This window comes from Heptranchias perlo, chromosome 33 (assembly GCF_035084215.1).
Source record: "Heptranchias perlo isolate sHepPer1 chromosome 33, sHepPer1.hap1, whole genome shotgun sequence".
In the NCBI taxonomy this organism is placed as follows: domain Eukaryota; kingdom Metazoa; phylum Chordata; class Chondrichthyes; order Hexanchiformes; family Hexanchidae; genus Heptranchias; species Heptranchias perlo.
In genome coordinates this window covers 1,917,563-1,943,083 of record NC_090357.1, presented here as the reverse complement: position 1 = coordinate 1,943,083, position 25,521 = coordinate 1,917,563, and the positions used below count along the sequence as shown (strand labels likewise).

The 25,521-nt window shown below is 40.9% G+C and overlaps 1 protein-coding gene across 2 annotated transcripts in view; it reads left to right on the top strand.

Moving 5' to 3' along the window:
• ddx6 (DEAD (Asp-Glu-Ala-Asp) box helicase 6) overlaps nucleotides 1-25,313 on the top strand; it is a 33,395-nt gene extending 8,082 nt beyond the window's left edge. For both annotated transcript variants that reach the window (XM_067970847.1, XM_067970846.1), the window contains 12 exons: nucleotides 4,445-4,508; nucleotides 6,271-6,375; nucleotides 6,608-6,737; nucleotides 8,000-8,146; nucleotides 10,040-10,134; nucleotides 14,329-14,451; nucleotides 15,329-15,457; nucleotides 16,253-16,369; nucleotides 17,227-17,290; nucleotides 18,031-18,132; nucleotides 18,542-18,734; nucleotides 19,965-25,313. In XM_067970847.1, the coding sequence (XP_067826948.1) occupies nucleotides 4,445-4,508; nucleotides 6,271-6,375; nucleotides 6,608-6,737; nucleotides 8,000-8,146; nucleotides 10,040-10,134; nucleotides 14,329-14,451; nucleotides 15,329-15,457; nucleotides 16,253-16,369; nucleotides 17,227-17,290; nucleotides 18,031-18,132; nucleotides 18,542-18,717 (1,252 nt within the window). In that variant the 3' untranslated portion in view covers nucleotides 18,718-18,734; nucleotides 19,965-25,313. The remainder of the gene's footprint in view (nucleotides 1-4,444; nucleotides 4,509-6,270; nucleotides 6,376-6,607; nucleotides 6,738-7,999; nucleotides 8,147-10,039; nucleotides 10,135-14,328; nucleotides 14,452-15,328; nucleotides 15,458-16,252; nucleotides 16,370-17,226; nucleotides 17,291-18,030; nucleotides 18,133-18,541; nucleotides 18,735-19,964) is intronic.
• Nucleotides 25,314-25,521: the final 208 nt, after the last annotated feature.

The window sequence follows — 25,521 nt, the reverse complement described above, 5'->3', positions numbered from 1 at the left end:
TTGTAACATCTAACCTAACCCTTCTACTTAAGTATTTTATAAACATGCCCCCTAGTCCTACCATTCCTAACCCTCTCCAATGACCTGTCCACTGGATAGAATCTAGTGCTTTAATTTATATGCTTGTTTCTATAGTGAAAGTAGACCTGGCTTCTTGATCCTATCCTGATAATTAAGAGCACTAAGACTGAATAACATTTTGGTCCCCCTCCTCTTGTCTTATCCGGGGCCTCTCTGAGCTACCATATGTGAGTACCAGAACTGGACGCAGTGCTCCATGTACTGAGGCCTTGTACGGCATAAATATAATGATCATAGTTTTATATTTTTGTAGCAATAGAACCTTCAATTCTATTTGCCCTCCTAGTGGCATTGTTGGGCATCTTCAATGATTTATCACTTATGACTTTACCACTCCCACCCCGATTTCTCTCTCTATCTGTAAGTGTTAGTGGGTACCCTGTGGAACTCCATTCATTACCTGGCCCCATACAGATCTAGTCCTGTTGATGCCTGAGAGATTGCAACTATTTATCTATCCAGCTTAATATCTGACTGCCAATCCCATTTGATGTAATCTTTCCTAGTAGCTGTCTGTGTGGCACTTTATCGATGGTTTTCTGGAAATCAAGGTGTGTATAACACCTGCTGGACTGCTAATATCCAGTAATTTGGTCACTTTCTCAAAGAGCTCAGTCAGGTTGGTGAGGCAGGGTCTCTGTTTCCTAAGGCTGTGCTGGGATTCCCTAATAATTATCAAACTCTCAAGGTGATCATCAATCAAATTTTCAGATAGTGTGACTTCCCTCCAATCCATTGGAACTAGCCCAGACATTAGAACTACTGAATATATGAACCATTGGCCGTGGTAAATACAATGGGCCGTTTTCATCGTGTGACTATTCTTAATAGCATAAATAATCACTTCCACTGATCAGTGAATTGGAAACAAGCGGACTTAAATTCACTATCTTTACTAGAAGCGTAGAGGGGAGGAAAGCAGGGTTTTTTTTTTTCAGGCATAGTTATTTGGATATGGAATGCTTTACCACATGTGGCTTTTGAAGCTAACTCAATTGCAATTTATAGATAAATGCTTGAACAAAAAGTAAAATACTGAGTGTATGGGGAATGAGCAAGGAAATTGGATTAAATTAGCTGCTTCCAATGGGGAAGCTAAGCACAGGCATATTGGGCCTATGGGCCTTTTTCTGTATTGAAATATCTGGTCATAGAAAGCACTTTTTTTTGTGCTACTAACAAGATGGCAGAAATCCAGTTCCCATTGGTGACTCTTTATTCAATTTGATTTACTATCTCTTCCCATCACCTCCCAAAACACTGAATAACAGTGGGAAAGCATTGAATAGGTTATTTGTTGTCAAGACGATGACTAATTCCTAAACTCATGTTAAAAATAATATCCAAACAGGTTATTCTGTTGTGAAGTGTGAGACTTCAGTAGTAGTCACTAAAGGAAGTGCAGGAATTTGGGGTGCAGTGGGGAAGATCGCATAAACTGTTTTTAAAAAAAACTTCTGTATCACCTACTTGATAGTATGAGCTTCAAGTATCCATTGTTAACCATTTACAAACCACTTAGCCCTTCGGGCTGATTTCTACCTGCTTATTTGAATAGTCACATTTTGGGCTGCGTTCCAACCAGCAGCAATCTAAATTGCTAATGATATACTGAACCAGATAGTAGAACCTGCTATCTTTCCTCATCCATTTATCCTCTGCATACTTTATGTATGGAGAGAATTGCCACACTAGCATTTGTACTCCCCACCTCGGAAGGCATTGATGAACTGTAAGTGCTGGGTTACAGTTCCATTGGTGCTTGTAGCTCTCTGTTACATCTCTAAGATGGCTAGCTATGCTTTTCTGAACCGAGATAATGAATTTTGACTGTGGAAGCATCATGGCTGTGCCTAACCTGTCCATGTGCACTTTTCAGCAGTCAGGTGTATTTTTTTTGTTCTATTGTCCCAAAAAAACAGGAATAATTTGATCGTAGTCCCCACATACTGTTTTCAGTCTTGCTGTTGCCCTGGCTGAGATCAGCTAACACATCAGAGATTCAATCTGGTCTTTATGGCTCAGTACCACTCCAGTTGGTGCACTTATCCACTGACTTCTTACAAGAATCGCTCCCAACTTTCTTTCAAAATGAACCCCAGATACCAAACCTTGAACAATTGTCTGTTAAGGGATGACTGTATGGCACTCATCCACGGTGGGAGTTGCATAATTACGTTAAAGGACCATGAAGAGCTATTCCACTTGTAGAGTATGTATACTATGGTACAGATTTTGCAGAGTATGCTAATATAAGAACATAAGAAATAGGAGCAGGAGTAGGCCATACGGCCCTTCGAGCCTGCTCCGCCGTTCCATAAGATCATGGCTGATCTTTGACCTCAACTCCACTTTCCAGCTCAATCCCCATATCCCTTGATTCCCTTACCAAAAATCCATCGATCTCGGCCTTGAATATACTCAACGACTGAGCATCCACAGCCCTCTGGGGTAGAGAATTCCAAAGGTTCGCATCCCTCTCGGTGAAGAAATTCCTCCTCATCTCAGTCCTAAATGGCCGACCCCTTATCCTGTGACTGTGCCCCCTAGTTCTAGACTCTCCACCCAGGGGAAACGGCCTCTCTGCATCTACCCTGTCAAGTCCTCTAAGAATTTTATATGTTTCAATGAGATCACCTCATTCTTCTAAACTCCAGAGAATATAGGCCCATTCTTCTCGATCTCTCATTATAGAACAAACCTCTCATCCCAGGAATCAATCTCATGATCCTTCATTGCACTGCCTCTAAGGCAAGTATATCCTACCTCAGGTAAGGAGACCAAAACTGTACACAGTACTCCAGGTGTGGTCTCACCAAAACCCTGTTCAGTTGTAGCAAGACTTCCTTACTTTTGTACTCTAACCCCCTTGCAATAAAGGCCAACATACCATTTGCCTTCCTAATTGCTTGCTTTACCTGCATGTTAACTTTGTATTTCGTGTACAAGGACACCCAAATCCCTCTGAACAGCAACATTTAATAGTTTCTCACCATTTTAAAAAATATTCTGTTTTTCTATTCCTACCAAAATGAATAACCTCACATTTCCCCACATTATACTCCATCTGCCACCTTCTTGCCCACTCACCTCAACCTGTCTATAGCCCTTTGCAGACTCTGTGTCCTCCTCACAGCTTATTTTCCCATCTAGTTTTGTATCGTCAGAAAACTTGGATACATTACACTCGATCCCTTCGTCTAAGTCAATTATATAGATTGTAAATAGCTGAGGCCCCAGCACTGATCCTTGCGGCACCACACTAGTAACAGCCTGCCAACCTGAAAATGACCCATTTATTCTTACTCTGTTTTCTGTCCTACAACTGAACTACGACTGAATCTAAACCAAGTGCCTTAAACATCAGCATACATTAATGTTTTTATAGTAAGTGTTTCAGTACTGAATTTTAAGATTTTGGAAATTGGGTATTAAAATAATAAAGGGAAAAACACTTTTAATGTTGTGATCTTCATATTTTTGGATATTTTTTGAGGAAAGAATTCATTGTGTAAAAAGGAAATGAACATGCAACAACAACTTGCATTTATATAGCGCCTTTAACATAGTAAAACGTCCCAAGGCGCTTCACGGGAGCGTAATCAAACAAAATTTGACACCGAGCCGCATAAGGAGATATTAGGACAGGTGACCAAAAGCTTGGTCAAAGAGGTAGGTTTTAAGGAGTGTCTTAAAGGAGGTGAGAGAGGTTTAGGGTGGGAATTCTGGAGCTTAGGGCCTAAGCAGCTGCAGGCATGGCTACCAATGGTGGAATGAAGAAAATTGGGGATGCGCAAGAGGCCAGAATTTGGAGGAGCGTAGAAATCTGAGGGTTATAGTGCTGGAGGAGATTAGAGAGATAGGGAGGTGTGAGTCCATGGAGGAATTTGAAAACCAGGATGAGAAGTTTGAAATCGAGGCGTTAGCGGACCGGGAACCAATGTAGGTCAGTGAGTATGGGGGTGATGGTGAACAGGACTAGGTGTGAGTTAGGATATGGGCAAGAGAGTTTTGGACGAGCTCAAGTTTATGGAGGGTGGAAGGTGGGAGGCCAGCCAGGAGAACATTGGATTAGTCGAGTCTAGAGGTAACAAAGGCAGGGATGAGGGTTTCAGCAGCAGAAGAGGTAAGGTAGGGTGGAGAGGGTGAAGTCAGATTTGAAATTCAGCATGGTCAATCATTTTGACAAATTATATGTGAAGGATGCAGTGAAACTTAGAGCCTTATTTGATGCAACAGCAGATCCTTGTGGACGTGCTTAATTTGCATTCAGTTTGAATTTCAGGACTGTTTTCCTTTTGGATAATAATTGCTGCTGTAATGTTTAAATGTTTATGTAATCTCTATTTTTCATTCCCTGTAGACCAGGTGATGACTGGAAGAAAAGTTTAAAATTGCCTCCAAAAGACAGGAGGATGAAAACTTCGGTAAGAAGAATTTTAGTATTCCATCCGTGGTATTTATTCGTTGCTTCTGCTTCAAATCGTTGTTTGAATTAGAACTGTTAAGGATAAAGTTGGGTGCCCTTTAGACATAGTGTCAAGTGTTACAATATCAGTCAGAATATGGTGAGTAGGGCTTATTTTCAAGATAAAATACTTCTTCCCCCTCTTAAATAATATAAAAAGTTATGGATCTCCTATCTTGAGAGCGTATTTATAATTTCTCATTCCATGGAGAGCTAACTATTCAAGACTTAAATTGCATCAGAGCAGCTGTGTATGTGAATGTGGACGCTGGTGTTTTGGCAGTCTTTGTTATAATGCAGTTCCCTAAGCTAGGAAGTTGGTACTGGCGAAGTCGTGTCTGTCTCCGAAGGAAAGTTTGGGCTCCAGACCACTTGTGTTTAATAAAGTGCTGCTCTGACCTCTAATTCTTAGAACTAATTTCCATAAGTTGAAGTTTGATTTCTATTTTTTGCTTTGGTGAGATCAATTATCCCCTTTATAGAATGAGGCAAAAAAATTCACTGCTTAGGAATTTTTTTAATGGATTTATTAATAACCAGCTTTGATCAGGATTACATGAAACGGGTGTTTGCTGTGTTAATGCTTCATCTTGTGCAAAGAGGAAAAAAATGGAGAACTCATGAATGTCTAATTTCAGCAAGCCACAGCAGTGTGATGCTAATTTTCTTCTTCTTCAGTTGCTTATCAAGTACAGAACATTCACCTTGAATCTGTGTAAGTGAAATTGGGAAGATTGAGAATTTGATACTGGAACAGTGTTGTGTGTTAAATGGAGAATAAAAGATACCGGAGAGTGAGTGCAGGCAGTAATGATGACTTCAAATTTAGCAAATGCAAACGTCAATAATTACCTTTAAGATCTTCTTGTAAAACTAGTGTAGTTTTGTTCAGTTTGTCCACTTCACTGGCTGCAGCGACTGTCAGTGGTAACTTGGTCTTTCAGTACGAACATCGTGGCTGTAAATTTGGCTTTGCAGTTTTTGTAGTGGAAAGTGTTATATAGCAAATATTTTGGAGCTGCATTTTCTTCATAGACCTTGGTGGAACGCATAGTTTGTCGAAGCATGTGAAATTTACTTTCTGAAACTAGCAGCTTTATCTTAACCGTGGAGTGCTGCAGTTGCATTGCCTTGTGTTTTTCTAAATATAGTTCAATTTGGATAGTTTTCTATTTCTCCCTGCTTTTTGTCAAAGTCCTTTTTTGATTTAAATACTTGGGTCTGTCTTGCAATAGCAACACTGAAACCAATTTTTTTTTTTTTTAAGTCTCTTGGTTTGTAAACCATGAGATTAAGTCTTGTTTCTTGTATCTCGATTAATTCAGTTTGGTTTGAATGCAAGATATTGAGGTTGTTTACAATTGCCCCAAATGAGAAGTTGTAGTTTTCAATTGAGTTACTGACAATGGTACTAAAAGCAGTGTTCAGCTAGATATATTAATATGCAGAATGAGCACCTCTGCACCCTTCTTACAAACATCAGCTGCGTTTTCAGGATGTCACTTAAAGATGTAGCTCTCCTTTTGCTCCACTCCTGTAATTAGCTTGCTTAATCGCAGGTTGGGGTAGCTACACTATCTCTAACCATGGACAAAATAGTCCAAATAGTAAATGACAAAATATAGTGCTTTATATTTACCAATCTTGCAGCAAAGTGCATTGGTAACTGTACTGTAATGTCTGTGGTTTGCTTTTCACTTTTGTTTCCTGTCTTTGTTTAGGATGTAACCGCCACAAAAGGAAATGAATTTGAAGATTACTGTTTGAAGCGCGAGTTGTTAATGGGCATTTTTGAAATGGGCTGGGAGAAACCATCTCCAATCCAGGTGTGTATGCACTCTCCTGCAGCTGTGTGCTCAATATAATGCTGGGAGGTTTGACTGAGAAAGTAGAAACTGGGTTAGTGCTGCATCCAATGCGATCATTTATTTGTCCTGTGTCCAATGTATTTGGCCTATTTGTAAGCTTTGTAAGTTTGTTAGGTACAGAAATTTTGCCACGTGCCACAAGTTTGTTTTCCATTTAAATTGATGTTCCTCTGATCTCCATGTTTCTCAGGAGGAGAGTATTCCTATTGCATTGTCTGGCAGAGATATCTTGGCCAGAGCCAAAAACGGAACAGGTAAAAGTGGAGCCTACCTCATTCCATTACTTGAACGGCTGGACCTGAAGAGAGACTGTATTCAAGGTTTGTGTAATCATGATTAATTCTTCACCAATCACAACTGCCAATAGTTCTCAATTATCCTAATAATAGTTTTATTTTTAGGTTTTTGCTAGGTGGAAGAGAAAAGGGGAAAGAATTGTTACTGTACTTTTGAACATGGGATTAAAAAGGCAACTTGTGATGCTAGTTTAGTTCAATGTGGAGCTGAGCTGGACTTGCACATGGAGTGTCCACTTGGGGGACATGTACTATATTGGTGAGGAAAAGAGAAAAATTGGAAGTAATGTTGTTTGTTTCATATCTGTAAGCTTCTTGTATTAGTAAGGAAAGGACTTGCATTTATATTGTGCTTTTCACTACCTCAGAACGTCCCAAAGCACTTTACAGTTAATGAAGTACTTTTGAAGTGTAGGCACTGTTGGGAAATGGGGCAGCCATTTGCATACAGCAAGATCCCACAAACATTGAGATAATCATCTGTATTTTCAGTGATGTTGGTTGAGGGATAAATATTGGCCAGGACACTGGGGAGAACTTTTTTTTCCCACCCCACTCCTCTTCAAAAAGTGCAGTGAGATCTTTTATGCCCACCTGAGAAGGCAGAAGGGGCCTTGGTTCATACAGAAGACCTCAGACAGTGCAGCACAACCTCAGTACTGCACTGAAGTATTTTTTCCTGGATAATGTGCTCAAGTCTCTGAAATGGCTTGTGTCCATGGCCTTCTAAGTCAGGCGCAAGTGCTATCACTGAGCCAAGGCTGACAACTAGTATTGTTGCCAATGCGAGCAGGCTGGCCCAAGAGGTTCCGAGACCCAAAGGGTTGTTTCCATGGGTGCTGGAAGAGACCGCCTCCCATAAAAGCTAGTTTTTGTGCTTGTTTCCTGTGTACCTTTCCCAGTCGTTGTGGAAGGCACTGTGACCAGACACATCGTGGTTTTAAAACTGTGCAGTTTTAAATCTAAGCTGCTGTGGAATCTGCCTGCAGTATAGAAAGAGTGGGTGCCCCTGCACTTGGACCTTAAAGTAGAACGCTTCTTGAAGTAGATCTGCAATATAAAACTTTTCAGAAGAAAACCAATAAATTGAAGTTCCCACTTTTGGAATTAACCTTGGACCCTTTTTGAAAGAATAGTAAATTTTACGTTTGGTTTTGGGGTGGGGGAGGGGGGTGAATGCCTCCATATTTGTGCCACAAATTGATATCTATTGTGCTACCTGCAGGAAGTTGAGGAAGATTCATCGATAATCAACCCAGTGTCACTTTTTGCGTTTGTTTTTAAAGCTATGGTGATCGTGCCTACCCGAGAGCTGGCACTGCAAGTCAGTCAGATCTGTATCCAAGTCAGCAAACACATGGGTGGCGTGAAAGTGATGGCTACCACAGGAGGAACCAATCTCCGGGATGACATCTTGAGGCTCGATGAGACTGGTGAGTGTAGCCCGATATCATAAGTAGCGTAGGCTATTCAGTGACAATGGAATGTACACTGATTTACCTGCAGTGTTTTGTACTTTGTTTAGGCTGGACCCAGCTGCTTGTTGGTCTGACCCATTTTTCAGGAGACCGACGAAATGTTCATCTCTCCCATCCATCCCATCTCAGTAAATGTAGTTAGACTATGGAAATGCAATTATCTAGATTTCAGTAGTCAAAGAGCAGTCTCCTCTTGCAAGCTGAGGCCTCCCAAGTCAGAATAATGGCAGGCTTACCTTTTGAGTTTCTGTAGTAAGAGATAGCAGCAGGATTACTGTAGTAACTTGCCAATAGTAAACTTGCAAAAGGGTATTCAAGGTGTGACTTTTTTTTAAAAAGTGTATTAAAGCTTGCTTTCAGAAGATGGGCTCATAGAAGTTGCTGCTAGGGAAAAAGATTAGTGCTGAGCTTTTTAATTTCTATCCAGAATTTCCACTATTTTCAGGGGAATTGAAATTTTCCATTTTGGGTGGGAAAAGATTAAATTAATCTTTTTTTAACCCATTGAAGGCATGTGCTAATGTGTAAAAAGTTGGTATATATCTTAATTCTATCAGACTATATTCATTAATACTATCTTCTTGAAAATGGGATGTTGAAGGAACCACATTCTCTAATTAAAATCACCGACGGTTTGCTTAGGCAGAAATTACAGGTATTACTAGACACACACTTGTGTTACAATCTTTTGTCTGCTGTTAGCAGAAGGGTTGACCCACTTAAATAAATTGGGTAATACCTAGGCTAAAATAGTGTTCAGAGAAACATTAAGTGAACCTATTAAATTTTTATGTTTTTATGTTTTGGTGCAGAAGTTTAAAATCTGAGAGTTTTTCAGTATTGCTAATATCACTTCCTTTGAAATAACTGTGTCTTGATACCTAGATTGTTTCTTCACACATTTAGGAGTGCATCCATTTTAAAAAAAAATAATACTTCAGCAATGCCCTTTTGATTTAAAGAGCCTTGAGTTACAGTTGAAACAACAATTGGTAACTGCAATATGTGTCCTTCTGATACTGAAAGGACATTCAGTATTGAAAGATTAAAATGATCAGAGTGTACTGTACTCCGGACAGCCAGTGCTTTGAGCCGGGGGAAAGTATAAGCAGTAGATTAATAGTCTGTATGATGAATGATCAGTGTAAAAATGGGGCAAGTTAAAAGTAAAACACGTGTCCTGGCTTTCAATGGCTGTTTTGAATCATTCAGAATATTTTTAGTTTAGTAATATAAAGAACATTTTTATAACTCGAGATGTTTTGCTTGTGATTTTCTCCCCCCGCCACCCTTTCAGCTGCAGCCATTACAAGCTCTGTGTGTCTTAACTGCCATCCTTATCTCTGAGCCAGCAGGCAGAATTCCTCTTAAAGTACACGATGACAAGCAAGAAATATCAACCTCAGTTTCATCAGATTTTAGGATGATGCAATGCTAACCGTGTTGGGGCCCTTGAGGCCATAATGAGACATCTTAAATTGCTTAGTTGAGCAATTTTTAGTTATCATTCCATAGACCAGTTTTCATCTTTGCGGTTGGGGTGTACTGTGATTTGTATGGGACAGTTAACCTCTTAAATGATTCATTTAGAGTGGAAGGGTTCCTGATATCTATCTAGAAGAGACTAAAGTTGCAAGCCTCTAGATAGTAAAATGAAAAGGCAATAAGTTTGCCAATGTCTCATCAGCCTTTTCATTCCAGTGGCTCTTCTGTCTGTCACCCTGCAGCCCATCTGTATTTGAAGATTCGCTGTGTGAGAAATCATTAACGAGCCGGCCTAGCGTTCGATCTGTGTCTACAATTGTGAATGATCTAGTGTTAAGTATTTCATGGTTTTATTTAATACAGTCCACGTGGTGATCGCAACACCTGGAAGAATCCTGGATTTGATCAAGAAAGGCTTGGCTAAAGTGGACAACATACAGATGATTGTATTAGATGAGGTAACGTAACACTTAAATGGTCCAATTATTAAATTGTAGCAATGGTTTTTTAATGTAGCATTGTAAATTCCTTTTGGAGATTTATTTCCCCCATCTCTACACATCATTTGTCTCTTTTCCCTCCCCCTCACCCCCCACCTTGCTGAAAGGCAGGTGGCTTGTGTCCAGAGCTTTGCCAATAGGACAGGGGTGTACGAGAGTCACCTAAAGTGATTGTTCTTCAGATTTGCACTTGTCCAGCTTTTCACCCAGTATTCCCTTGATGCCTTTATTGAATGGCCAGGATTGGGTCCTTGCTATACGGAATGTTAGTTTTGGGCCCCTGCTTTGCTGTGGAATAGTGTTGGATCCTGTGGAGTTTCCCTTTCTGTAATGACTTGAGTTGTTATGGGGTCCATTTGCACTTTTTTGCTGGATGATCTTGACAAATGTTAAGTGAGGGTGCAATTATTTGGTTTACTTAGTTTTATTCATCTGGAAACCTCCATTCAGTCTGAGAACAGCCAACATCTAAACAAGGGGCTGGAGTGCCAGACACTGGGAGATGTACCACTCATGTTCTGTTAAAGGTATCTGGAAGCAACTTCCAAATATATCAGTCAGGTCACAAGCAGGTACTGCCCTGTAGACATTGTTTTGAGGATAAGATTTCTTCATGTCTCCTTGTAACACATGTTGCCCTCAGGCAAGAGGCTGGGAAACATACTCCAAGGTCTCTGCAATGATGTTTTAAAATGGCCAGTAAGAGCTGTGCAGCTGGTCAGAAGTTAAGTAACTTCACCCTCCCTGTGGGGAAGTGCCTTTGTTGGAGGTGGGTAAATTGATGCAGGTTTGTAGATCCAAACCCATCCCCTGCTCCATAACACTGTCACTGTTGCCCACATCAACCGTTAATGAAGAGAAAGCCTAAATTGGACAATTTAAAAATTGTTTATTGGCACCATAAGAGATAGGAGTAGGCCATTCAGCCCCTCGAGCCTGCTCCGCCATTCAATGAGATCATGGCTGATCTGATTTTTACCTCAACTCTACTTTCCTGCCCTTTCCCCATATCCTTTGACTCCCTTGCTGATCAAAAACTTGTCTAACTCAGCCTTGAATGTATTCAATGACTCAGCCTCCACAGCTTTTTGGGTTAAGAATTCCAAAGATTCACGACCCTCTGGGAGAAGAAGTTCCTCCTCATTTCCGTCTTAAACGGGCGACCCCTTATTCTAAGACTATTCCCCCATGAGGGGTAACATCCTCTCAGCATCTACCCTATCGAGTCCCCTCAGAATCTTGTATGTTTCAATAAGGTCTCCTCTCATTCTTCTAAACTCTAATGGGTATAGACCCAACCTGTTCAATGTTTTCTCATAGGACAACCCTTCCATACCCGGAATCAACCTAGTGAACCTTCTCTGAACTGCCTCCAATGCAAGGATGTCCTTCCTTAAATAAGGGCACCTGAACTGTACGCAGTACTCCAGGTGTGGTCTCACCAGCACCCTGTACAGTTGTAGCATGACTTCCCTGCTTTTATACTCCATCCCCCTTGAAATAAAGGCCAATATTCCATTTGCCTCCTGGATTACCTGCTGCACCTGTGTGTTGATTTTTTGTGTTTCATGTATGAGGACACCCAGATCCCTCTGTACCGCAGCATTTTGTAGTATTTCTCCATTCAAATAATATTTTGCTTCTTTATTTTTCCTCCCAAAGTGGATGACTTCACATTTTCCCACATTATATTCCATCTGCCAAATTTTTGCCCATTTGCTTAACCTGTCAATATCCCTTTGCAGACACTTTGTGTCCTCATCGCAACTTGCTTTTCCACCTATCTTTGTATCATCAGCAAATTTGGCCACAAGACACTCTGTTCCTTCATCCAAGTCTTTGATATATATTTAAATAGTTGAGGCCCCAGCACTGAGCCCTGCGGCACCCCACTAGTTACAGATTGCCATTTTGAAAATGACCCTTTTATCCCGACTCTGTTTTCTGTTAGTTAGCCAATGCTCTATCCATGCCAGAATATTACCCCCAACACCATGAGCTCTTATCTTGTGCAGTAATCTTTTATGTGGCACCTTATCGAATGCCTTTTGAAAATCCAAATATACTGCATCCATTGGTTCCCCTTTATCCACCCTGCCCGTTACTCTCTCAAAGAACTCTAATAAATGTCAGACACGATTTTCCCTTCATAAAACCATGTTGACTCTCCTTGATTGTATTATGAGTCTCCAAATGTCCTGCTACTACTTCCTTAATAATGGATTCTAGCATTTTCCCAATGACAGATGTTAGGCTAACTGGTCTACAGTTACCTGCTTTCTGTCTCTCTTCCCTTCTTGAATAGAGGTGTTAACGTTTGCGGTTTTCCAATATGCTGGGACCTTTCCAGAATCTGGTGAATTCTGGAAGATTACAACCAATGCATCCACGATCTCTGTAGCCACTTCCTTTAAGACCCTCGAATGCAAGCCATCAGGTCCAGAGGACTTGTCAGCCTTTAGACCCATTAGTTTACCTAGTACTTTTTCTATAGTGATTGTTTTTAGTTCCTCCTTCTCCTTTGCCCCTTGATTTTCTAATATTAGTGTCTTCTACTGTGAAGACAGATACAAAATATCTGTTCAATTCCTCTGCCATTTCCTTGTTTTCCATTATTATTTCCCCAGTCTCATCCTCTAAGGGGCCAATGTTTACTTTAGCTACCCTCTTCCTTTTTATATACTCGTAGAAGCTTTTACTGTCAGTTTTTATATTCCTTGCTAGTTTACTCTCAATTTTATTTTCTCCCTCTATTATTCTTTGTCATCTTTAGCTGGTTTTTAAAGTTTTCCCAATCTTTGGGCTTACCAGTAATCTTTGCCATGTTGTAAGCTTTTTCTTTTAACCTGATACCATCCTTGACTTCCTTAGTTAGCCATGGTTGGTTCACCCTTTTTGTGGAGTCTTTCCTCCTCACAGGGATATATTTTTGTTGCGAGTCATAAAATATCTTTTTCAATGTTTGCCATTGCTTATCCACCATCATACCATCTAATCTGTTCACCCAGTCCACTTTTAGCCAATTCCGCCCTCATTCCTTTATAATTGCCCTTATTTAAGTTTAATACAGTAGTTTCAGACCCAAGATCCTCGCTCTCAAACTGGATGTGAAATTTATCATGTTATGATCACTGCTTCCCAAGGAATCCTTTACTTTGAGATCATTAATTAATCCTGTTTCGTTACCCAGTACCAGATCCAAAATGGCCTGTTCCCTGGTTGGTTCCCCGACGTATTGGTCTAAGAAACAGTCCCTAATACACTCTATGATCTCCTCTGCTACTTTTGCCAATTTTATTTGTCCAATTTATGTGAAAGTTAAAATCGCCCATGATTATTGCATTACCTCTTTTACAAGCCCCTCCCCCCTTATTTCCTGATTTTAATATTTTGCCCTACAGTGTAGCTACTGCTAGGGTGCCTATATACTACTACCACTAGTGACTTCTTTCCCTTGCTATTTCTTGCCTTCACCCAAATTGATTCAACATCTTGGTCTTCTGTGCCAAGATCATTTCTCACTATTATACCAATTTCATCCTTTATTAACAGAGCTACCCCACCACCTTTACCTAGCACATAGGAACTCAGGAGTTACTAGATTGAAAAAAGACCCATGATCCATCTAGTTTGCCTTCTACCATCCTGGTAGTTGCATGATACAACAATAATGGAGTTGTTCACTAATCATAACAACCAATCTCTTATCAATTAGTCTACGACAGATCCAGACATAAGGCGAGGAAAACCCCAGAGTGAGGAGTTTTGGGAACCAGTCACTCCCAGCCCCCCCCCCCCCCCCCCCCCCAAAGCATGCTACACTTACTGCATGTCATGTCTCAAATTACTCCTACTGTATCCCAAAATATTTTCTGAAAGAAATCTATCTAATTTGCACTTGCATGAATCAATACTATCTGCTTCTACTGATTCCCTAGGGAGCCTGTTCAATAAATTGACCCCTCACTCATTGAACTGTTAGTAATTCTGGATAGTTATTCCTTTTTATAAATATTTTGTTCCAGTGACTGAACTATTCATTTTCTGATCTCGTGGGTACCTTTTGTCCATTCATCTAAAGGTCTAGCTGAGCAATCTGTTTTGTAATGCTGAATGTTTAACAGAGTGCTTTTTTCCTGAATGTTCCTATAGGCAGACAAACTGCTGTCACAGGACTTTGTGCAGATGATGGAGGACATAATCTCTACATTACCAAGAACTAGACAGATATTGCTTTACTCTGCCACGTTCCCACTCAGTGTACAGAAATTCATGGTAAGAATTCGCCACTTGAAACGACCCATCTAAGATGATGTGCTTCTGCATCATGTATAACTCTTCATTTTTTTCCCATTAACGAGTGGGACTGATGGCCTCACTGTTGCTCCGGTTGAATTTGATGTTTTTCCATGTTAAAGGCACTATATAAATGCAAGTGTTGATGTGCTTGATTCAGTTGCTATGAAGTGCACTTGAATGACATGGGAGGGACCAGAGCCATCTGTCTTTCTTCCCCCCCCCCCCCCCCCCCCAACACCCAGATAACCAGGAGACTAGCGAGCGTGATTATAGAATCTCTCTCCTTTCTCTTTCCCCATTCTCCCAGTGCAGTAAGTATAAATAGCAATTGAAACTAAGACTAGACTCTGATTTGACTAGTGCCATAGTGCTGAAGGAACATTTGTCCAGAAATGATGAATTATTGCGTGTGGCCCAGTATAGTCTGCTTTCTTTTCTCATCAGGAGCGTGTACATTTGCTTTGGAAAGTTTGGTACTTAAAAGCAAACATATTCCACTCATGTACGATATAATTCCTTTTGGGTAATTATCCCGCTTGATGCTATATGTAACTAATTGAGAAGTGCTGCTGTGTTGTAAGACCGTTACAAACAGCTGAGAGAATGCCCAACAGTGATTAATCCTGCCAAGCTTCTTGAAGTTTTGAGTTGAAATTGCATTTAGAACTAATAGTTCTAATACTTTAAGATCTAGATTCAAGCTGCATTATTTCAGCACGCACGAGACAGGATCTCCAGGACTACATTGCAAAAGCCTGCTAAACCTTAAGTGCTGTGTCTAGAATAGCTCATTTTGGGTGGGTTAAACTGAATCGAGTAATGATGCACTAACTTAGTCTTGTCCTCTTGGCAGAATTCGCATTTGCAGAAACCATATGAAATTAACCTGATGGAAGAGCTGACACTGAAAGGAGTAACCCAATACTATGCCTATGTTACAGAACGGCAGAAAGTGCACTGTCTCAACACGCTCTTTTCTAGGGTAAGAGAAGTGTCTGGCTTGTGGGGTTTTCGGCTTTGTGTAGTAGGAGAGTAGCCTGATCTTCAGCTATTTTAATGGCTAAAATTTAAGCAGGTGCTCAATTGGATGGAGCCCTGTTCAGTTGTAATTGGGATCGTGCGTGGCTCAGTTGGTAGTGCTGTGTGGCTCAGAACTTTGAGAGCCAAACCCACGTTTGGGCTCGTGTGTAATGTAAGCTGACGTTCCAGTGCATTGCCGAAGGACTGCACCATTGTCTGAGGTGCCATCCTTTTGATGTGTTATCTCCTGTTCAGGTGGATGTTCCATGGTTCAATTTGAATAAGAACAGTGAGTACTTCTGGTACTCTAACCATTAATTGCCTCAGACACTGCTGCTGTGTTTGTCTACATAACAATCAGTTTTAAGAGAGATTGACTTTTTTTGATTCTGTTGAAAGTGCTTTACAATGGCAGGGGACCCAATGAATCAGTAGATTGCTGTAACAATATCCTTATCCATGGAATTGCAGAATATAAGTTACTTCTAAGTTCCTGTTGTGACGTGAGGGCGATGCTGAGCATTTCTGTACAAGAAGGCCACGTCAGCACTCTCCACTTGTTTGTCTCCCAGCAGCTGCTTAAAGAGCAGCATTGAAAAAGCCCCGAATCAGGTTACCTGCACAACTCAGTGAGGGTATTTGGGAGGGAGGAGGCAGCTGGGGGATGGTGATGAAACAGGGCATATGTAAACAAGTTTTGTATTTACAACTCATTTTTAAGAAAATCTTGTGCTAACACTGATTTTGTTACTTTTAGCTTCAGATTAACCAGTCAATTATATTCTGCAACTCCTCCCAGCGAGTGGAGCTGCTGGCCAAGAAAATCTCCCAGCTGGGTTACTCCTGTTTCTACATTCATGCTAAAATGAGGCAGGTGAGTTTGTAAAAAGAACTTGCAGACTGAAGGAGCTCACTCCTCAGCACTGATGCACAATATTATGTGGATTTAACTAATGCACTTAATATTTTTTTACAAATGTTGGTAAGACTAATTGCCTTCTCCATCATCTCCATGTGTGGTCATACAGGTTTGTATTAAAAGTAGGTAACACTCTATATCTACAGTCCTTCCCTAATGAGATTTGTATTTTTGAGGGAAGGACTGAGGATTTGCTTATCATTCCTTTTTTACTCTTAACCGAGGACTCTTTTTGTCTGTTTGCAGGAAACTGGACTGAAACCAAAATATTTAAATATGAAATGATTAGCTCCTAAGTAACTTATTTTTCTGCCGCTCTTTTAATTTGCTCCTCCTTCCTCCACCACTCCCCTCTGTTTGATCCTGGATGGTGTTGACTCCTATTGGGCTGTGGTACCACAGGTGCCTAATATCCTCCAGTACTTGCCGAAGTGCCCTTTCTTAAGCCTGTAGACATTGAGTGTTGGGATGCCATTTAACCATTCCTGTTGAAACCCGATAACCACACTTGCAGCAAGTATTGCTGGATAGTGATTGGAAATGAGAGCTTTTTTTTGTTTGGGGAGGGGAGAAAGCGGTTGAATACGTGCTGCCTCAGGACCCTTTCATATATGAGTTGACAGAACTGTGTGGCCACTGCATGCAAGTTAGATCCTCGTTTTACTGGCAATGTGAGGAATACATTGTACTACAAAACCACTCCATTTCTGATTTGAAATAGTTTGGTTTGTTTTACACATGACCTTAAGGATTATTGTAAAGAATGAACATTCCTTTTTGGTAAGATGAGTTGTCAATTTTTGTTTTGACAGGAACATCGTAACCGTGTGTTTCATGATTTTAGAAATGGAATGTGTCGCAATTTGGTTTGCACTGGTACGTACTAAATAATTTTCAGAAATGGTTTAATTTCACTACATGATGGGCTGATCTTACATACAGTTTAATGTTCTTGGGTTATATAGGCCTGCATGCTGCATTTTAATATTATTTCATCCTACACCTACTATTGGATGGGAATGAAGTCTTTAAACAGAGGAAGGAAAAACTTTGGGGAGAGAGAATCCTTCCAGTTGTATCTCCCGGCAATGTAGCCTGGAGTGCACTGCTACAAGAGATTAATGTGGATATGGGCCCTGCTGGCTTGTAGTTTGGCCATTGCTAATGTAAAGAAAAAAATGTCTCAAAACACTTCTCAGCCAGTGCATTACTTTGACATGTAGTCAGTTATGTAGGCAAAAGAGTTAATTGTATGTTATGAAAGGAATGATAAAGCCACTTGATTCAGGTAGATTTACACTGACTATAGTTTTAAAGCCTAGAGGATGAAATTTTTAAATCAAGGAAACTGAGTAATGAGAGAACTTGGGTTGAAATATTTCAGGGATTAGAGATTTGGGAAGTTACCAAGAAAGCTCATCTGTGCAAATGGGCAACTAGCTATGTTTGTGGAGGGAAAGATTCAGAGCGATTTATGGTAGGAATTGGATCATTTTTGGGTGTTAGACTAAGTGGACACTTCTGTTCCTGAAGTGTTCTGTGTGTAGACCAGTGGTGTTTCTTTAAAATCTTTTTCCAGACTGGTTTTTAACCTGAATGTTTTGTTTGTTTCTCAGATCTGTTCACTCGTGGTATTGATATCCAAGCTGTGAATGTTGTAATAAACTTTGATTTCCCAAAGATTGCAGAGACCTATCTACATCGCATTGGCAGATCAGGTAAGGATACACCTAATTATTTTCTCCATATTTCCCTACATAATACCAGCTCAGGATTGCATTCTGTTCCCAGGTTGCAACATGCTGAGGATGACTCCATCCTCCTTTCTCCACCTGTCTGCACCTTTCCGTCCTCTGGGAAGTGCTTGCCTGTGCTTAGTGCATCCCAGCAACATCCTGGTTTAGATTGGGGATTTGGTAGTGTGGGAAAGATTCTATGTGTAAACCCTGTATCTCTCCACTTTGACACTTTTGGTGCTCCAACATGTTGAGCCCACCACCACCCAAAAAAAAGCAAATTGTGTAGTGTTTCTCAGCTGAGTGGAGTGTTTAGATTGGAGAGGGAAGCTGCTCTAGACTTTCAACTGCTGATTAAAATGAAGTGTGTTTAAATGTTTCTTCTCTGCAGGGCGGTTTGGCCATCTGGGCCTAGCAATCAACCTCATCACATATGATGACCGCTTTAATCTGAAGGCCATCGAGGAGCAGCTCGGAACAGAGATCAAGCCCATCCCTGGCAGCATTGACAAGAGTCTGTATGTTGCAGAGTACCACAGCGAGCCAGATGGCGAGGACAAACAGTAACACTGCAGACAAAACCGGTGGGTACTCGATGGAACTTTACCAAATGGGCATTGATTGTTAGACTTTCCATAACAAAAGATGCTGTGTTTAACTTAAAATTGATGGTTGAATTGCATAAGCTGCAAATTGTACCAGTAGGTATTAGGTTTCCTGAAGTCTCCCATGGCACGCACCTTACCCTGCTGAAAGGACAAGCTGGAGACCTGCTTGGGGCCTCTGCCAATCCCACTTCATAACTGTCATTAGTAGCTGAAAAAACTTTGTTTTTCCATCTCCATCTTCCCCTTTTGGAGCAAGTCCCTGACCCATGTGCTGCACTCACTCACTGTCATGACCAAGATTGGAAAAGCTTTTCCATTTGGAAAATTGTCTGGGTTCTAGCATTTAGTCTGCACAGACAGTGAGTTTAAAATGGAATGGTGGGGTGGATGGGGCAGGAAAGAGTTTATAAACACTTACTTTTGAAAGGATCTGTGAAGAGGATGAAGTGGAACTCCACATAAGCAGTCCTCTTGATGTATGTAAGTACATTAAATAACTTATTTTGTTGCAAAAATTGGATCACCCTTCCAGATTTCTTCTCGTTCTTTTTCATCAGCTGACCCATCATGTGGTGCCAGCAGCCCTTTGACATCTTGCTCAAGCCCTATTCTTAAGTGTGAACATAACAATGTTGGCAGGCAAGGATCAAGGGAGGGGGGTTATGATCCACGTGTCTGATCCTGAATTGCCCAATTGTCCACACATGCATGCTTTCTAATAGCGATCACTGGACGCTATCCTACTTTCCCGATCTTGGCTTTGTTGCTGTCGAGAACTGCAAGGTGGAGGCTGATGTGCTGCAATTGTCTGGTGTTGCAACAGATGTGTGAATGCTGGCAACTAATTGTTGGTACAAGAGTTGTAAAGATTGCTTAAGCTGTAGTTGGGGAGTTGGACTCCATTAATTTCAGATCCTGCTGCTGACTGAAGTGGGACTTTTTTTTGGGGGGGTATAGGGTAGGAAACCAGTGACTATTTAACCAAGTAACACTCACCTTTGTGGCACTGAGGACTACCAGAGACTTTCACATCCTTTCAGTTGGAGGAAAGCAAGGGTGGAAATGGGGAAATGGACTGGAATTTGAAGGGGTGAATGATGCCATTTTCAAACAATCGGCTTGTTGTGCGGGATTTTCAACAAGCATCTTGTTTTTGCTATAGTCTAATCTCTTTGAAGTAGCTAACTACATTTTTTCTACCCGCAGGCACCGATCACAGAATACAGAAACTGAAGAATTTTTTTTTTTTGCCTGTTCTGGAACACATCATTTCTTGGGGATACCCTTCTCTTTTTTTTTTCTTTGTCTAAGACAACACCAAACTCCATTATTTTCCTTCATTTGATGATGACACAAAGTGTAGTTCCCTGATTTGTGAAGGACCATTTCTTCCTGAGCTCAATGGTTTGCACTGTGTGCAGGGAGTGGACAACTATTGCACTAACTGGCACGGGGGATCTAGACTAAGCGGCACTGAAGAGCTGAACTGAACAGCGGACAGCACACTTTGTTAACGCCTCCTTTTCTCCTTCCTTCCCCCTCCTTTTACCCTTCCATTTTCGCTGAAGCCACTGACCAGGATATTCATCTGATGATTTCTCAACTTCTCCCAGCGCACGCACTCATCAGTCTTAGGCTACCAAGTTTTTATGGTATTTGTATAAAGTGCCTTACGGTGATGCAGGACCATATGAATACCATCCCTAGATTATAGCCATCTATTTTTTTTTGTGTGGGTGGGGTGGGGAGGGAGGGTTATGTGACATTAACTTCATCTGTTTTCCTTTTGGTGAAAGTAATATGGAATGTATTGGAGGGGGGAGAAGAATCTGCAAGTTTTTAGATATTTTAATTTTTGAAGGGGACTATTTTCCTTGGAGAAGTTGAGCTGGAACTCCAGATGAGATGTCATCTTGATGTATATATGTTAAATATGTTGGGGCTAATTTTGTTGCATTTGCGCTCAGAAGGAAAGCTTGCATTGTGCATTTTTAATTTTGTTTTCTTCGTGGAGGTCGTCCAGAAGGCTCCAAGCACGACCCTAGCAGAACACTAAGAACCCCCCCCCCCCCCCCACCCCTTAGACTTGAATGTAGACTGTTCTGCAGCAACTACACTCTGACTCTGGGGAACTTCTAAACACAAGCATCCATTTTCCTTCTGGCAGCAAGATGAAGTGTGTCCCACAGAAGATTGATGTGTATACACCTGTAAACATGTAAATAGGTTTTTTCTATCATCTTGTTACCTTTGATAAAAAAATTACTGGTTACTGGGGCTGGGAGGGGATGGGTAGGATGTTGCTGTGAAGCTAAAGCTGTGAGGGGCACTGTTGCATGAAACACCAGCATCATAGCTGATTTCTGTTAGCATAGTGTAAAGACATCCAGCAACCTATATTTAGGGAGTTGGCAATGCAGGTGCAATGGCTGAGATGGCACAGTCTGCATTGGATACAGGGACTATAACAGAACCTTTTTGACTTCCAAATACTTGTCAGTGAAGCACCTCTTAATGAAGGATGTTCTGTGCCCCCCACCCCTCCCCCTCCCCCTCCATGAATACCATGGCTGCAAGGCACCTACTTGCTGTGAATTAAGAAAACAGCTTTTAACCTAAAGGGCAGCAGCTGGCTGTGTGTATTCCCATTGCAAACAATAGATGCAATTGGGGCCTCAAATTGGTGACTGAAAACTTTAAAAAAAAAATAGCTGCAAGGATTAGAAGGGCAGCTGCTTACACTATAGCTGCCACTGTACACGCCCCAGTCTTGGCAAATTTTAGCTGGGCATACTTGGTATTCTCTCTCACTTTAAGAGCATTAAGGTGACCTGACTACCCAATTCTTTTTATTTGGCTATCTGTGCTTTTTAATGAGATCTTAATTTCCACCTACGTGATCTGCATAGACTCTCTTCCATTGTAACCTGTTGAATTCACATTTGGGGTTCACATTTGATCGTTGAAACAGAGGGAACAAACAAGACACATTCCCACTTTACCCATTCGACCAGTCCAGTCTTTCTCCACAGTTTCTGTAGCAGCACTTTTGAAGGAGCTCTATCTTCAGTTGGCATTATTGCACACAGCAGAGAGGCCAGCTTCTCTTGGTGAAATAAAAGCTTAATGCAATTTGGCATAGTCTGTGCAGTTGAATCTTTACTGTGAGCCTATTTCAGAGCCAGTTGACGTGTGATGTCACAGCTGTGACTGCCCATCATGTAATGGGGACAAGTGCAAAAGTAGCTCCTGCTGCAGTAAGTGCTGCCATCAGTAGTACTTCTGAAACGTGTACATGTGGGAAAATTGGACCTCCTGGAACAAATTTAATCCTAGGACCCTTTTATTTGGACTTGTAAAACTACTATTCACCTTTCATTTCCCACCACACCCATCTACCCAGCATGCACATGAATGTGTCACCTTCTGTTCTTAGAGCAGATTTTATGCTAAATAATTTGAAGATTTGATTTAAAAAAATAATTAATATAACCATGTCTGTGTAACTCTGAAAAAGATAGGATGCCATTACCTCTACTTTTGAACCCTTTTAAGCATTGGTAATAGTATTATATCTAAAAAAGCAAGATTCTCCCTGGTCAGTAATGTGTGTGTTACAGTTTAACTTCAGTTTGTCTACAGAATGCTGACTTGTGCTCCATTACCATTTAAGTTTCAAGATTTTTTTAAAAAATGAATGGTAAACAGTCTGACACATTGGGAACTGTATTGAGCTCATTAGGTTTTTTTGTAAACAAATGGCTGTAATCATTTTTTTAATATGCTGTTGCCTGTAGCTGTGCCCCTCACAGTGTGCTTGTAGATTGGCCTGATGTACAGGCAGTGTGAAGCAATGGGACAGAAAACAGATTGCTAGTATCCTCCAGCCTGAGTAACTGCTGTCTCAGAGGCACCTGTACTTCTAACCAACTCCTACGCTCACAAACTTTGGACAGTTTGTGATCTAAATACAAAATGGTAGCTGGAAGAATCCTTATTAGTTCTGAAATAAACTGCTGGTTGAGGACCAGTAGGCCAAGTCAGTGGCCCTCCAATGGAATTTTCCACTAGCTTGAGTATTTCTGAGTTCAAGGGAGCAAAACCCTTTAATTTGGACACCTTGAAAGAAATTATCTCCTTCAAACTATAGTATTAAGTTTGTAAGTCTTGCTATAGTTATTTACCACTGGCAAACACCCAAAAGTCCATAAATCCTGGAGTTGGCTTGTTGGAGTGTTGGGTTGGTGGTGGTTCAGTTTCCTAAAATTCATATTAGTTCTGTTGTGTGGGGCCCCAATGATGGACCACTGGATTCTTCCAGCATTTAATTCCTTTCTGCTTTGTGAGATGAGTGGCCATTTCACAAATACTTGGGGATTGGTTTGAGTAAAGTGCGGATGTATTTCAGGACTAGGATCCAATATTAAGTGTAATCCGTGCATAAATAGGCACCTTGCACTTGGAGTGCAATGAACATTTTGTGCATTTTTTTTTGCCAACTATTTGTTAATTGGGATTTTGAGTTTAACAAACTTGCACTTACTTTTTGTGGAGTAGAATTCTAGGTGTGCACAGGTGCCTCTCTGACAGACTTCCATTTTGTTAATGTGCAAAGATTATAGGGTTTACAAGATTTAAAATGCTGTAAGATAAGTGTCAGTAGCAGAAAGCTGTGTTAATGGTCAAACTTGAGCACGGGTACCAGCTGTGTAAACGCCTCCAGTTCTGCAGGTACTTCATGTAAAAGCAGTTATTGTTTTGGGGGGGGGAGGGGGGTGGGGGTGTGGGTGAGAAGAGGAATTGACCAAAAGTAGCATGTTGCTCTTGTACTGCAGCTTTCTTCATCCATGGATAAAAGATGAAGGGATCGTTCCATACACTCACTTCCCGTCTTGTAAATAGAGAGCCGACGGCAGTGTGCACATCAGACGCAAAGCTTGTGTTGGACTTTGAGCGTACACACTGCCATCATTAACAAACAAGCCTGGTGCCATGGTTTAACGATCCCTACCGAAGCACAGATAAAGTTGAAAATATGTAGTAGTATTAATGCTTGGCCTCTCCTGTAAGGGTTGGCACTTAACTAGACTGTCCCCTTGATGGCTTCTGGTGTTGGCGGCCATCTGGGGATGGTAAGACTATGCCGGAGTACGCAAATTTTGGTTTGGATAGGGAAAGATGCTTTGTATTCCCATTGTTGAGTGTGTAATCACATCTCTGCCTCAACAATGATTTTCTAACATAAAAGCCGCTGATGTAGGTAGATAACAGCAGATGCCTACACCAAACTGCTGTAGGAACTTGGTCAATATACAGCTCACAAAAAGACATTCCTTAAATGAAGAGCAACAGTCTCTCTTAACTAAGGAACATCTTTTTAACAGTGGGATGATCCTACAAAAGGGTTGTGCTGTAGTTATTCACTAAGTTTTTCATAACAGGTAACTGGCTTCTTGGGAATATTTTCAGGGGGGTGGGGGGCAAAATTTTTTAATATATGGAATGAGATGAGAGCATCTTTCCCTTGTTCTCCGTAGCATATTTCTGACGTGTGAAGTAGCTAAACTTTGGCTCACAGCATCATCAGTGAGCCCTTCACACATTAGATGACCGAATCATCTCATTCTATTTTTGTGTTTGGGGAGTTGGGTGGGTGGTCTGCTGTTCAGAGGGCTACATCTGCATGGAAACTGAGTAATTCAAAACTTGGCACACTTGTAATGGTGGAAAGTGAGAAAATTCCACCGGATAATGGAAACTCGATGTGTGCTAAGATGCCAAGCAAGGCCATCAGACATCAAGCCATTTTGTTAATGGCCATTGACGCCATCTAGGGCCAGTTATTTTGTCTTGGGTAATTGACATCTTGTCTCTCTTTTTCCCTTGTAGTTCTCTTCTGAAGAGGGTGGGGGGAGGGAGGGAAGATCCTTGGGCAGTATAGAGCTCCTTTCATTGTGCAGATGTAGCCTTCTAGTGAGGTGGTTGGGAGGGGAGGGAGGGAGGGGGGTTCAGGGTTGGGGGTTGTTGAACAGAGTTCAAGTAATGCCATATGCATATGGATCTTTACCAAAGGGGGAGGGCAACGGGTTGGGTTTAAAAACAAACTAAAGGCAAACCTGTCCCGTTTCAGTGTTCAAGAAAAAAATCCTTCAAATGTTTCCCCAATTTGAACAAAGATTCTTAAATTGGCGGCTTAAAAAGAAAGCATAATCTGAACCCATTGCATTAAGGATACTGAAATGTTAGGACTGTTAAATTGTAACACTTGACTAAAGTGAATAGTGTTACTTACAAATATGAAGAAGAGTCTATTTAAAAAAAAAACACACACACCGATTTGGTTCCCTATTATGGGTGTAATTGGCTCTGAATATTCCAGTGAACTAAAAAAAAAAGAACTTTTACTTTCAAACGAGAACTTTTCTTTAAGGCTGATGCTATGTGGACCGGTTGTGAAATGATTTGAATGCTTATTAAGAATGAGTTGAGAGATTGTTTAAAGAAAGCTACAGAGTTGCATTTTGTTCATTTCAATAAAAACTCACTGGAATCTAATTGTCTGATTTGTGTTTTGATTCGATGTGCTTTGCTCATTGTTTTCTAAATTTCTGTGTCACTTTGTCTAACCACGAGATAGTCTCCCCCTCGTTCAGCCACTATGATTGTGTCTTTTATTTTAACCCTTCCTTTAATAAGTATCCTATATTTTTATACTGTTAATTTCTTTGCTCTCATGTCCTGAATGAGCTGACTCTTGTTACCA